General features: G+C 43.5%; 1 protein-coding gene across 1 annotated transcript; it reads left to right on the top strand.

The window, feature by feature from the left end:
- Window positions 1-6,140: 6,140 nt before the first annotated feature.
- On the top strand, window positions 6,141-8,382 carry LOC141777796 (E3 ubiquitin-protein ligase TRIM39-like). The gene is made up of 2 exons (XM_074652359.1): window positions 6,141-6,272; window positions 6,492-8,382. The coding sequence occupies exon 2, from the start codon at window positions 6,501-6,503 to the stop codon at window positions 8,139-8,141; it is 1,641 nt and encodes a 546-aa protein (XP_074508460.1). The 5' UTR covers window positions 6,141-6,272; window positions 6,492-6,500; the 3' UTR covers window positions 8,142-8,382.
- Window positions 8,383-14,854: the final 6,472 nt, after the last annotated feature.

Below are 14,854 nucleotides of genomic sequence, written 5' to 3' on the forward strand. Positions count from 1 at the left end.
CTTTATTTGACCTGCTCTTGAGTCCGTTTCACACCGCCTGAGACGGAGACGCAGCTGAAAGGTTGAAATAGTCATACACGCCACATCTTTCTTAATGGGCATAATGAGGTGTAATCCATTCATCCTTTACATGTCGTAAAGCTATTTATATCTCGACGACTATATCTGACTTTTGAGTCTTCCGTTAAATTAATAACGCATTCACACATCGGTAGTTTTTTCTTTTGCCAGCTGTCCTTCCTGCTTTTGGCAGCTTCAGCTGTGTTACTGTTAGTCTGGATTATGTGTTTAACTTCTTCGTATTTGTCTAATACCCCTTTCACACTGAGGACTCAACCAGGGTTGAACCAGGTTTGGTTGTGTATATGAAAGGGTTAACCCGCGTTGATCGACCCACCTTTGCAACCCAGGTCGAGAAGTGGGTCAGACCAGGGTTGGACCAGGGTCGATTTCGATGTGAATTGTGCATTGACCAGGGTCGCTAACAACGGGGCGGGACCAATCATGTCATTGGTTGGAAATGAGGGCGCACAGTCGTCACGCAATTGTCATAGGTCGCCGTGGCTCATGAACAAACAGAGCGACGGCAGTGGGAATGTTTTCAGCTACATTACACTGGAAGAGAACAACTAACGGTTATATTATGGATATATGGCAAGATTTTGAAGTGCAGGAGCTCCTGGCCGTCCGCGGAGAGGAAGAAATGAAGCGGTAGATGACCGGTACGGTGAGGGACGGCGTAGTGTACGTGAATATAGCAAGGCTGCTTAACGAGAGAGGCATCTCTCGTACACAAAAACAGGTCACCAACAATTGAAGGCTCTGAAGAAACTGTGCAATACAAATGTTTATGTCTCAGTTTCCCTACTTCTACCTATTGCAACAAATTACCTAATTACTCTTCCTGTTTTGTGTTGCTAGGCTACACGGCACCTTCTCGTAAGCGGAAGAGAACGAAGATGGAGCAAGTGGCCAAAGCCTGGACCAAAACAATGATGGAGAAGCTGCGGGAGATGGATGGAAATATGCAGATAAAGGAGGACGAGAGGCAGCAGAAATTTCTGGAGCAGCAGAATACATTCATCTAGCTAACATAGATAAATCAGCAGAACCGAGAGCATCAGACTTTCGTCCTTGACCGTTTGTTGGAGAGATTCCCCACCACCTCACCATCACCGTCCAACAGCAGGTACCGGAGCTACGAGGATTTTCCAAGCTACCAGCAAACAACGGAGGAGACAAGCTATTTTGGGCCAGCTAGTGTTAGCACACTGTGCAGGCCAAACTCACGCTACAGCCAGCTGTGATTGCACCTGTTTGCATAAAAAAAAACATTTGCACATTTCTACCTGTACCTGTACTTTTTAACCTTTTAATTTTTCAAATAAACATACATAAATATCCATCTGTTGCCTGTTCAATCTGTTCCAAAGAAACAAACCCAGCTCATATTGAAATGTTTTGACATTATTGAGCAATTAGCAAACTTCATGAAATATAAACCCATTTTATTACATCTGGACAAGCTCTTACATTATCCAACAGTTGCCACATGCCCAGCTGAAAAACTTCTATATTTAGTTTTACTTATTACTATAAGTAAAGTACTTTATATACTACTATTATTACTTATTTTACTTACTATACTTATTTAGTTTTACTGGAAGAACATTTTGATGCTAATACTTTAGTACTTTTTCTTTAGTACATTTTTATAGATAAATGGGTACTGTATATAGGAGAAAAGGTTTGCCGGTGTAGACTTATAAAGAATCTTTATTGCACTCACTGGAAAAAAATGTTTTGCAGACATTACAGCTCCACATAACACAGTACAATGTAGTTGAACATTTTACAAGGTTTAAGTTTTGCATTTGTGCTCAGAATAACAATTACTTCACATTTGTTACATACAAATTGTCAACACATTATTCACTGGACCATTGTTGTGAGGTTTCCCGCTATAGTGTCACGGATGAGGTTGGGAGAGCTGTCTATCTTTCCATCATAGGCGGGCGCACTCGGTTGCATGAAGTTGTTTGCAGCTTCAGTGTTCCAGTCAGGCAAGAAATTGTCTTTCTGAATTCTTAATATACATTATGCAGTATACAACAAGCTGCAATTACATCTGGTATCACACAAAGGTCAATGTCATTCCTCTTCATCAAACAATGCCACCGTCCTTTCAGGCACCCAAAGGCATTCTCAACCACCATCCTAACTGAACTGAGGGTGTGGGTATTTTGAAACTGTGTAGCTGAGAGTTGATGATGCTGGGTGTACCCTTTCATAAGCCATGGCTTGATGGGGTATGCTGCATCACCGATTATTTGGACAGGGACTTCCACGCCATCAACGACCGTGGATTTCTGGAAAAGAAGGAATGAAATAAGGTTATTCATATGCTATTGTGTTTCACTCTGCAGCTCAAAGTTGTAGATGGCCACTGAACCTAGCTCATTCATATGCTATTGTGTTGTACTGTGCTGCTCAAAGCTGTAGATGGCCACTTCTACTACACTACAATCCAGATGCAAATATTGTACTATTTACTTCACTACATCAACTTGTTTTCACACTGTGGTATTACTACTTTTATCTGCGTGAGTGCCTGGACCGCACGGACTGGGAGATGTTTAAGACCGCCACTGACAGTCTTGACGAATACACAGATGCTGTGACGTCGTATATCAGCTTCTGTAAGGACAGCTGTACCGACACGCACCAGGGTTCGCTACAACAACGAGAAGCCCTGGTTCACAGCCAAGCTCAAACAGCTTCGTTTGGTTAAGGAAGAGGCATTTAGGAATGGTGGCAGAGAGGGCTTTAAAGAGGCTAAAACACAGTTGGAAAGCCGGTGAGGGAGGCCAAACGGCAGTATTCTGAAAAATTAGAAAAACAATTCTCAGCCAATGACTCTGCCTCAGTCTGAATAGGGCTGAGGCAGATCACAAACTACAAGCCCAAACAGTCACACTCCACAAATGACCTCCGACTTGCAAATGAGCTGAATGAGTTTTACTGTAGATTTGACGGACGAAGTACCAGCAGCCCAGACTGCATCTCCTCTCCCCCCAGCCATCAGCCATCAGCAACTTTCTCCACAAGCACCCAGCCAGCACCCAGCCTGTGCACATCCCTCCCCCCCCCCTTCACACCTCTTTCCATCCAGGAGGGGGAGGTCAACAAGCTCTTCAAAAGACAAAACCCCTGCAAGGCAGCCGGCCCAGACGCTGTCTCACCTGCAACCCTGAAACACTGTGCAGACCAGTTGTCTCCAGTGTTTACAGGGATCTTCAACACATCACTGGAAACCTGCAGGGTGCCTGCCTGCCTGCTTCAAAGCCTCCACCATCATCCCGGTCCCCAAGAAGCCAAGGATCACAGGTCTTCAGGATTACAGACCTGTCGCTCTGACCTCTGTGATAATGAAGACCTTTGAACGCCTTGTGCTCCACCACCTAAAGACTATCACCAACCCCCTGCTGGACCCACTGCAGTTTGCCTACAGAGCCAACAGATCTGTAGATGACGCAGTAAACATAGCCCTCCACTACATTCTCCAGCACCTGGACTCCCCTGGCTCCTATGCCAGGATCCTGTTTGTGGACTTCAGCTCCGCATTCAACACCATCAGCCCAGCTCTGCTACAGGACAAGCTTTCCCTGTTGAGCGTGCCTGACTCCACCTGCAGGTGGATCACAGACTTTCTAACTGACAGGAGTCAGCACGTAAGGCTGGGGAAGCAAGTCTCCGACACCCAGACCATCAGCACCGGTGCCCCTCAAGGCTGCGTTCTCTCCCCACTGCTCTTCTCCCTGTACACCAACGGCTGCACCTCCAGACACCAATCTGTCAAGCTCCTTAAGTTTGCAGACGACACCACCCTCATCGGCCTCATCTCCGAGGGTGACGAGTCCGCTTATAGATGGGAGGTTGACCATCTGGCATCCTGGTGCAGCCAGAACCACATGGAGCTCAACACTCTGAAGACAATGGAGATGGCAGTGGACTTCAGGAGAAACTCAGCCCTGCTCCCCCCCCTCATCCTGCGCGGCTCCCCAGTCAACACGGTGGAGTCGTTCCGTTTCCTGGACACGACCATCGCCCAGGACCTCAAGTGGGAGCTAAACATCAGCTCCTTCATCAGTAAGGCCCAGCAGAGGATGTACTTCTGGCGGCAGCTGAAGAAATTCAACCTGCCACAGACCATGATGGTGCACTTCTACTCGGCCATCATCGAGTCCATCCTCACCTCCTCCATCACCGTCTGGTTCGCCGCTGCCACCGCCAGGGACGAGGCCAGGCTGCAGCGGGTCATCCGTGCTGCAGAGAAGGCGATCGTCTGCAACCTTCCCTCCCTCCAGGAGCTGTACACCTCCGGGACCTTGAGGAGGGCAGGAAAGATTGTGGCCGACCCCTCCCATCCAGGACACCATCTATTCCAGACTCTGCCATCTGGCAGGAGGTTAAGGTCCATCAGGACCAAAACCTCACGCCAATAAAACAGTTTTTTCCCCATGGTAGTGGGGCTCTCCAACAGCCCCTCCACCCCCCCACTATCTCTCTCTCTCTCTCTCTCTCTCTCTCACACACACACTGCCCCGCCGACACTGACTCTCCCTCTCTCTCATACACTCTCAATACCACCCCCCTACTGTATCTCTCTCTCTCTCTCTCTCTCTCTCTCTGGTACCTGATCTGTTTATATCATGTTTATTTTTGTTTATAGCTTATATTGTATATTGGTCGAATTTAAATTTTTTTATTCTTATTTTATTCTAACATTTTTATCTATTCTTTTGTTATTATACTGCTATTTGCACCAACAAAACCAAAGCAAATTCCTAGTGTATACCTCTTACACCTGGCAATAAGCACCATTCTGATTCTGATTCTGATATGAGTACTTCACCCACCACTACATAGCTCATGTGTATGCTATTCTGTAGCTAGAATGTTGTTTTAATTTCCATTCTTTTTTAAATACGTCTGATTTGTTGTTTTACGTCGCAGTGCGGGGCCGATGAGTTCAATTAAGATGTAGAGGCAGACAACACTAGCCATCGAAGACAATATAAAATCTCTTCTTCTTGTGAGATACTCACTTCGACGTCTAATAGATTCAGCCATGAAATCTCTTCGTCTTGCTCTTAGCACAGCTTGAATTGTGAACACCTCCATCAGCAACTTCATTAGACCATCCACTGGCGACTGTGCGAGGACAACCAATCCAAATCCAAACAACATTGGAAGAATGTCTGCTCGATCGACGGTGTCCACGGTAGCTGCTGTTCTTGTGCGCCTTGTTTTATGGGTGTTTTTTGAACAATTGCGCTCTACAAACTCAAGAAGGCGACGGGGACTGTTGGCTCTGCAGGAAGTTGCGTGACAGAAGCTGTCCACTGGTTATGACGTGCATCCCCCCCTACCCTCCCCCCATTTACAGCACCTCAGGTAATTAGTATGCATTGCTCCCAGGTGTGACCCAGGTCATTGACTGGCTTGTTTTGAATTGACAAAAGTAGGGTTGGACCAGGGTAGGTTAACCATTGGTGTGAAAAGGGTATAATATAGTTTGCTCTTCCTTTGTAAAATGTGTCTCTCTGCCTGTCTGTCTGCAGTCAGTAGACTTGTCCATGTCTGTGATTGGTCAGATGCTGCAAACACCTCCCCGTTCATGTGAACGCGCTCACAGCCAGACAGAGAAACTCTGGGTTGATTTACTGAGTTGATAACCAACTTTGCAGGACCGTTTAGTGTGATCTTGTTTGTTAGAGTTAGTTAAACCAGATAAGGAGAAGATACCCTGGGTATGTTGAACTGGCTTCATAGTACAGGCCTCTGCTCTATATGAAAAGACAACTTCTGTTATGATTTGACGCTATATAAAAATGAAATAAATTGAACTGAATTATTGCCAAAACTGTGCCTTTGCTTTCTAAAAATGTCTCAGAATATGAAACACTGTCTATCCATTGAAATGCCTGCCCTGCAGTGTGAAGGCAAACAGAACTAACACAAAGCAGGAAGACATAACAAAACACACACACACACACACACACACACAGAGTTCGGTGGAAGGAGGTGGAGCACCCTGGAAAGAGGAGGAGTGACTCAGCAACTCATTTCCTTGTTTACGACTCAAAGCAGCTCAGAGCAACTGGTGAGCTGCACTCGACGTGAGTTTCTGTGTTTGCGGATTAAAACAGATTGATCAGGATCGTCAGAGAGGTCCTGTTTCTCCTCCAACGGTTCTTTAACTTATACAGGTAAAGTCTGTTGTATTTACCCACTTTAAACCACCATGAGCACACATGTGAACTGTAACATACACTATATACTTTGCACACAACTTAAAGTGTGCAATTAAAACATGTCTAGTTTATCAAGTATATGTTTTAATATTATCAATATAATATTGTATTTCTATAAGAGTTGTGTAATGTGCAGAAGATGTGTGGGAATTTGACTTTCACTTTTGTTTTCAGTGTATCACTATGTCAGCTGCCTGCTGCCGGCTAACTGAAGAGCAGTTTTTGTGCTGCATCTGTCTGGATGTTTTCACTGATCCAGTCACGATACCATGTGGACACAACTTCTGCAAAAACTGCATCACACAGCACTGGAATATCAACAGTGCTCAGTGCCAGTGTCCCATGTGTAAAAAACATTTTAGAACACGACCTGAGCTGCCTGTCAACACTTTCATATCTGAGATGGCCGCTGAGTTCAGACAGTCAGCTGGACAGAAAAGCAGCGGGGACTCAGAGGTCGCCAAACCAGGAGACATCCCCTGTGACATCTGCACCGGAACTAAACTGAAGGCTCTGAAGTCGTGCTTGACGTGTTTCGCCTCCTACTGTGGTATTCACCTGGACCCTCATATGAAAGCGAACCGCTTGAAAATACATTCGCTGACCGATCCTGTGGAGAACATGGAGGCCAGGGTGTGTACGGAGCACAAAAAACCACTGGAGCTGTACTGTAAGACTGACCAGACGTGTGTGTGTTCGCTCTGCACTGTTTCAGAACACGTGACACACAACATCGCTTCTCTGAAAGATGAATATGAAGTAAAGAAGGCTGAGCTGGAGCAGGAAAAGGCTGAAATCCAGCAGATGATCCAGGAGAGGAAGCTCAAGATCCAGAAAACGAAGCAGTTGAAAGTGCACAGTAAGGAAGACGCAGAGAGAGAGATAGCAGACGGTCTCCGTGTCTTCACCATTCTGATGCAGACGGCCGAGAGAGACCTGAACGAGCTGATCGAGATGATCGAAGAGAGGCAGGAGACGACAGAGGAAAAGGCCGACAGCTTCATCAAAGAACTGGAACAAGAAATCTCTGCGCTGATGAAGAGGACCGCTGAAGTGCAGCAGCTCTCACGTACTCAAGACCATCTTCACCTCCTCCAGAGCTTCACATCCATGAACACTGATCTATGCACCAAGAAGAGGACAGAGGTCAGCGTCCGTCCGCCATCATACGAGGGGACTGTGGTGAGAGCCGTGGCTGAGCTGGAGGAGATGCTCAGCAGAGAGAAAAGGCAGCTGCTTCATGAGGCCAGGTTGAAGAGGGTCCAGCATTACGCCATGGACGTCGTACTTGAACGTCACACAGCTAACCCCTGGCTCATCCTGTCTGATGATGGGAAACAGGTCAGGTGTGGTCAGGTGAGGAGGGACCTGCCAGACAACGCAGAGAGATTTTCTCTTTACGCCACTGTGTTGGCACAGCAGAGTTTCTCCTCGGGAAGATTTTACTACGAGGTTGAGGTTATGGGGAAGACTGACTGGACTCTGGGAGTGGTCAAAGGGTCAGTCAACAGGAAGGGAATAATCCCACTAAGCCCTGTGAGCGGCTACTGGGCCGTGGGTTTGAGGAACGGAAACGAGTACCTAACTTATGCCAGCCCTGTTGTCAGCCTCAGTCTGAACTCGGGGCCTCAGAAGGTGGGGGTGTTTGTGAGTTACGAGGACGGTCTGGTCTCCTTTTATGATGTGGATGCTGCAGTTCACCTCTACTCCTTCACTGACTGCTGCTTCAATGAGAAGCTCAGGCCCTTCTTCAGTCCCGGTCTTCATCACGGTGGCATGAACTCCGCCCCTCTGACAATCTCACCTGTCGACCACACTGATTAGATTTCATCATTCATTTTTTAAAAAGGGATTTTTGTCATTTGAGAAGAAGTCAAAGGATCTGTTATTTCATTCCATCCATATAGGCCAGGGGTCAGCAACCTGCGCCTCTTTAACCTCTCCAGTGGCTCCCTGTGGATCTTTAAAAATGTAAATGAACTGTTTTGTGTTTACATTTAAAGATTTATTTATCATTGTTGTGGGTCTATGGTACGATGGTATATTAGGGCCACATTGAGGAAAATTTCGAGAATAAAGTCATAATATTACGAGAAAAAAGTCACAAGTTAAAGAGAAAAAAGTCGTAGTATCATGAGAATAAAGTCATAATATTATGAAGTAGTCATTTTACGTGTTATTTTCTTTTTTTCACGTAATATTACGACTTTTTTCTCGTAAAGTTGTGACTTTATTCTGTAAATCTCAGATGTTTTTTCCCTCAATGTGGCCCTAATACTCCGTACTACATTTGCACTTTGGCCCTCACTGCATTAGACTTATATACTGTACTTAGACTATAGACTGTGTTACCTTCATCACAATGATCAAATGTTTTGCGCTTCCAGACAGATTTTTTATTTATTTTTTTGTCTAAAATGGCTCTTTTGATAGTAAAGGTTGCTGACCCCTGATTTAAGCAATGTGCATAGCAACATTTTCCTCCCATAATCAGGAAATTGTAATTCTTTATGAGAGCACTAGGTGCAATAAAAGACTAAAGTTTTCTTCACCTAGTGTATAATCTAATTTTAACAGGCAATATCACCCAGATCCCAGGGATAGTGATGCTACCGAAGGACTTCTCATACTAAACCTGAAACTGTAAATTGAATGCAAATACACTAAAATACACCGTTTATGATACAAACAACTTTTCTATAGCCACGTTACACATAACAAATCTCACTGAAACGTGGAAATACTAGTAAACACAGAGACTATTGCTCTCTATTCATACATGCCTGAAGAGCTCCATACTATACAGAATAAAAAGGCCCACAGTGCTCAGAGATGTCCACTCTTTCCTTTCATCTAAAGTTATAATGATAATGACATCATGACAATAAACTCTTCTTAATGTTCTTTGTCTGAAAAAAATGTTTCTACAAATTCCATTGACATACTTAATTACAGAGACGTGACATTGTGCTTGTCGATCGGAAGTTCTGTGCAAATACTGCCCAGTTGGTGACGCTATAGTAACATCTGACAGGTAGTAACATCTGTCTGCTTGACACAAAATATGACTTGTTATACATTTACATCTGTTCTGGTGAATTAAAGGTGATTGAGACCGTTTTTTTTGTATTTTCGTCTTGTGTAAGCTTTCTTGCCATAAATAACAGATGCCCAACACATGATACATGTACGTACTACTGAAGATGTGTCTGATCCATGTGAGGAGGAAAGAAGGTTCTATCATATTCCAAGGAGGCATGTTGTGTAAACTGACCCAGAACCTTTGGGTGATTGGGACAGCACATCTTAGCATTGATCCAAGCTAGTGGAAGCATGTTTCTGATATATTTGCACATCCACATTTTCCTTTTCCTGTTCATCATTAGAATTAAGACTCTACGTTCATTTCTGTTAAAATGTCTTACTGATGTCTCAATGTCACAACAACCCCCCCACTTCCTTCACTACTTCTCCCCCCCCCCCTCAACTGTCATTGACTACATTTAATTGATGTATAATACATAATGAATGCTTGAGGTCAAACATGAATTGAGTTGCTTTTAGCAGCTTCTAGGTCCTGGCCAAGACCCTTGTTCTCCGTCCCTCTCCCTGTCTTACTGGTCCCTTCTACTCTACTCTCAATTCATTCATCACGAGTAGTCAGGGAAGTGTAGCACGGTAAACTTGGTGCAAAACACAGCTAGCCCATGGACATTTTTATGGTTAATTCGGGCATTGGTTCTCAACCTGAAGGCCTGACTTACTTTAACTTGCAGCTGCTTTGTCACCACCGTAGCTTTCTAATGAGGGGTCGATATATCTACGGTATGTAAGGGATAATATACAGCATCGCCCTGAAGGGGATTCTTTCACAACAATGACCCGCTAGCTGTACATTATCACGCTTATTACACGGCTACTTACTGAAGAAATCAATAATTTGACACAAAAACGGTCCTCCAGAGTCCGACATCAGAGCTGCGCCCATAGCAACGGTCTGCTATACATAGCAACGGTCTGCTATACATAGCAACGGTCTGTTATACATAGCAACGGTCTGCTATACATAGCAACGGTCTGCTATACATAGCAACGGTCTGTTATAGAGAAATTACAGACCGCAGAACGCCGTGATTGACGAATCAGAATTGAGTATTCAACACAGCCATGTAATATATATGTATATATATATATATATATATACATATATACACATACTGTATACTGTGTGTGTATATATATGTATATATTTATATATATACATATATATATATATTTTTTTCAGAGACTTCTTAAAAGTAATAAATCCAACAATGAAAGTCTTCTGTGAGTATTTATCCAGTTATCTGTGTTGAAAGCAGTTGTTGTTGTTGTCGTTAGCTGTTAGCTGTTAGCTGTTAGCTAAAGCTTAAAGATATTAAGATTTAGCCCGTGATGAAGTGGGTCGGGTCTGTTGAGGAAAACGACGCTGTGCTGCTGTGTGCCAACAGTGGAGAGCTCAGAGAACGTGCGTAATGGAATAGAATGGAATAGAACGGCTCTCACCTCATCTTAGCATATGGAAGGCCCAGCAGTTCAAAAACACGTTAACAACACGTTAACAACCGTAAACCTAGGTGTTGCCTACCACCATCTAACATGCTAAGGATCCTCTTATTTCTTTGTCCTTTTCTTCCTTTTTTTGTGTAGCCTATAAAAACAAAATATTTGGATTGCTGTTTCGTGACTCAAATTATTTGCATCAACATTAAATCACCTCCTTCTGCTCCACTACTGCCTTTTTTTGCTCAACAAGCACATTAGTGGACATTCTAGCTTTCATCAAACTTTAGTTTTCTATCATTAAAACATCAACAATTGTGTTGGGAAAAGTTACAGCAGTGGTACTCGCTCATTGCTGGTTTAGGATCCAGACCATTGTAATGAATATCTGTCTTTGGAAAACATACACTTTTTTCATTTAGTCTATGACCAGCAGGGGGCAGTTTATCACTAAAAATGGTGCATGTTAAAACCTAAACAGACCTCTTTCTGTTCAGAGATCAGGCACCCATCAGACATGATTAGGTACACAGGTGATATTACCTATCAGACATGATTAGGTTCACAGGTGATATTACCCATCAGACATGATTAGGTACACAGGTGATATTACCCATCAGACATGATTAGGTAAAAGGTGATATTACCCATCAGACATGATTAGGTCCACAGGTGATATTACCCATCAGACATGATTAGGTAAAAGGTGATATTACCCATCAGACATGATTAGGTAAAAGGTGATATTACCCATCAGACATGATTAGGTTCACAGGTGATATTACCCATCTCACCTGTTTAGGTTCACAGGTGATATTACCCATTCTGACAGGATTAGAAGGAGAGCTTGTAATCAGGTCAGATAGTAACTTGGCTTTCCTGACAGCAGATGTACGCTACTGTGCCAAAGTCCTAGGCCACCCTGAAAATTCCTATTAAAGCCATTTAGCTGAGAAGTAAGTATTTAGCCAATCAGTTAAATCATTTATGACATTTAAGTAAATACAAAGACACAAAGAAAATAATAAGCTTCATTCTTTTTCTTTCTAGAACCACACACATAGTTTATACCTGCAATACCTGGGAATAGACGTGCAGAAAATACAACTGTCACATCACAGATGCTCCTCAATGATCACACCAGCAAGTAACCTGGATTATTACTGAACAGTTTATTATACACTTCACAGCCAGAATTCATTTCATGACTGCTTCTGTGACAGTTTCTATGCTGGTTTGGCAATGTGACGGAGGACTGAAGATGGGACTGATGTGATTCCACTGCAAAGTGCTCAAGTCTCCATGACTGGAAACAAATCACAGACGGTTGAAGGAAGAGGAGCAGAGGAGCAGAGTACAGCAGAGACTCCGGCCCTGTAGACCAAAGCTACGGTCTCCCCCGCGTCCTCCGACCGCGGCCAACACTGTTTAACAGACGGGCTTCACTAGATACAACCAAGAGGTTTTAGTGCTTCACTGTAGTTTGTGTTGGAGTCTGAGTCTGAACAGCGTAGACACATGCGAGCGCCCATGAGACACCGACCCGGATTGATTTATACGTGTAAGAAGTTAGAAACAGTACCTTTAAGTAGTTTTTGCTATTTTTAGTATTGTACTTTACTACATTTCAAGTCCCATCGGTTCGAGTAAAAACAAAAAAAGTGAAAAAGTCATGAAACTGTGAGAAACTGAGCCAGGATCAGCGGTTTGTAAATAGTACAGCGATGTACTATAAAACAGCGGCTTTGAGAATCAACTCATCAGTTTTCATCAGTAAGCCAAGTACAGGTGGTTGTTGTTGCAAAGTTAAGAAAATTGTACTTACTGCTTTGCACATGTACCAAAACACATGCAATTTGCTTAAAGCTGCTCCAGTACATCGAATGAGAAATGTCTCGTTCCAGTGACACCTGTGGTCGTTAAGTCAACGACAGTCAGCGTCCTCTTGCTATAGATGCGAGTGAGCTTCGGTCAAAACAGCGTGAACACACACGAGACTGAACGTGATTAACAGGCATCGTGGTGATTAACGTTAGCGACATTAGCATCTAAAACCAAACTATCACTCTGTATTTCACATGCTTGGCAGTAATGTTAGCTCACTAAACAAAGGTCCCTCCATGAATGGAAGGCCCAGCCGATGTTGATCCTAGTTTCCCCGACGTCGGTCACATTCCTGTTTTGCTAGATGGGCTTCACTGGATATAACTTTAACGTTTTTTTTGTGCTTCTGTGGAGTATGTGTTGGAGTCTGAGATGCACACTGTTAGCCTTGTAGCGGAGCTACTCGTGAGCGTGCATGTCCGTTGCATTCTTCGCATTAACAGCAGTCTACAGGCTGAGAGAGGAAACCCAGAAAGTGGTGGAAGGTCTCATTATTTAGGTTAACCTGTTCATTGTGTAATGAAAAATTATTTAAAAAATGACATACAGTCCCTTTAAATGATACATTTAAAAAAATTCAAAGTAATTGTTCAGAGATTGGAACTTATTCATCAAGAATTGAGCCAAAACGTAAACGTAGAAAACTGTAAACTCAGCCAACCGTACCTTTATGGGAAACAATCAACCAACTTCTACAACCCATGAAAGGTTTGGTTTTCCCCCACAGAGCTTCAGAAACTGGTTAATGGACTCGACGTACACCTCTGAGCTTTGGTGTCAAAACATCCCTTGAATCGAGTTCCTGAACTGTCTCTGTCTCTCAGACCTGCAGGCTCACATCTTGATCAGCAGGCTTTTAGATCACACAGGATACACACAAGAATCTTGTTCCCGAATTAAAGGCACAATGTCATGTATGTAAACTAATTATAATGTGAATACACAGCAGCAAACTGCAACTTTTATACACTTTGAACTATAAACTGTTCTTAATGTTCTGTAACAGCTAGAAAAGGCATGGAGGGAAATAGAAAAAGGTGTAGACGCAAAGAAGACCATGTTTGTAGTTTAGGCTAATGTGAGGATTGAGTCCTCATCATGGATTAGCATGGTGTAATGTGAGGATTGAGACCTCATCATGGATTAGCATGGTGTAATGTGAGGATTGAGACCTCGTCATGGATTAGCATGGTGTAATGTGAGGATTGAGACCTCATCATGGATTAGCATGGTGTAATGTGAGGATTGAGACCTCATCATGGATTAGCATGGTGTAATGTGAGGATTGAGACCTCATCATGGATTAGCATGGTGTAATGTGAGGATTGAGACCTCGTCATGGATTAGCATGGTGTAATGTGAGGATTGAGACCTCGTCATGGATTAGCATGGTGTAATGTGAGGATTGAGGCCTCGTCATGGATTAGCATGGTGTAATGTGAGGATTGAGGCCTCGTCATGGATTAGCATGGTGTAATGTGAGGATTGAGACCTCGTCATGGATTAGCATGGTGTAATGTGAGGATTCATTCACATCACGTCTCAATCCTCACATTACACCATGCTAATCCATGATGAGGCCTCAATCCTCACATTACACCATGCTAATCCATGATGAGGACTCTCTTTTTACTGACACAACAAACATATATATATTGTTTTCTTTCATTTACATGCATGTTCTTTTTAAATATCTGTATATTGTAATTTGCTTAATGAATTGTATATATGTATATAAATGTTTTTGTTTCTATTTTGTTCTTTTTTAAAATGTATTATTGAATTGACGCTTTGGCAATATTGTTCACCTGAAAGTCATGCCAGTAAAGCAAATTGAATTGAAGAGAGAGAGAGAGAGGAGGTTAGCAGGGATAGAGAAAGAGAGAGAGAGACAGAAAAAGAGAGAGAGAGAGAGAGACAGAGAAAGAGAGAGAGAGAGAGAGAGAGAGAGGAGGTTAGCAGGGATGGAGAAAGAGAGAAAGAGGAGGAGGTGGCAGGGAGAGAGAGAGAAAGAAAAAGAGAGACACAGAGAGAGAGAGAGAGAGAGAGAGAGAGAGCTCTCAGAGGGAGCTCACTGCTGACACAAAGACAGACAGTGGGGGAGAGACAGA

The sequence above is a fragment of the Sebastes fasciatus genome, chromosome 11 (genome assembly GCF_043250625.1).
Source record: "Sebastes fasciatus isolate fSebFas1 chromosome 11, fSebFas1.pri, whole genome shotgun sequence".
Lineage (NCBI taxonomy): Eukaryota > Metazoa > Chordata > Actinopteri > Perciformes > Sebastidae > Sebastes > Sebastes fasciatus.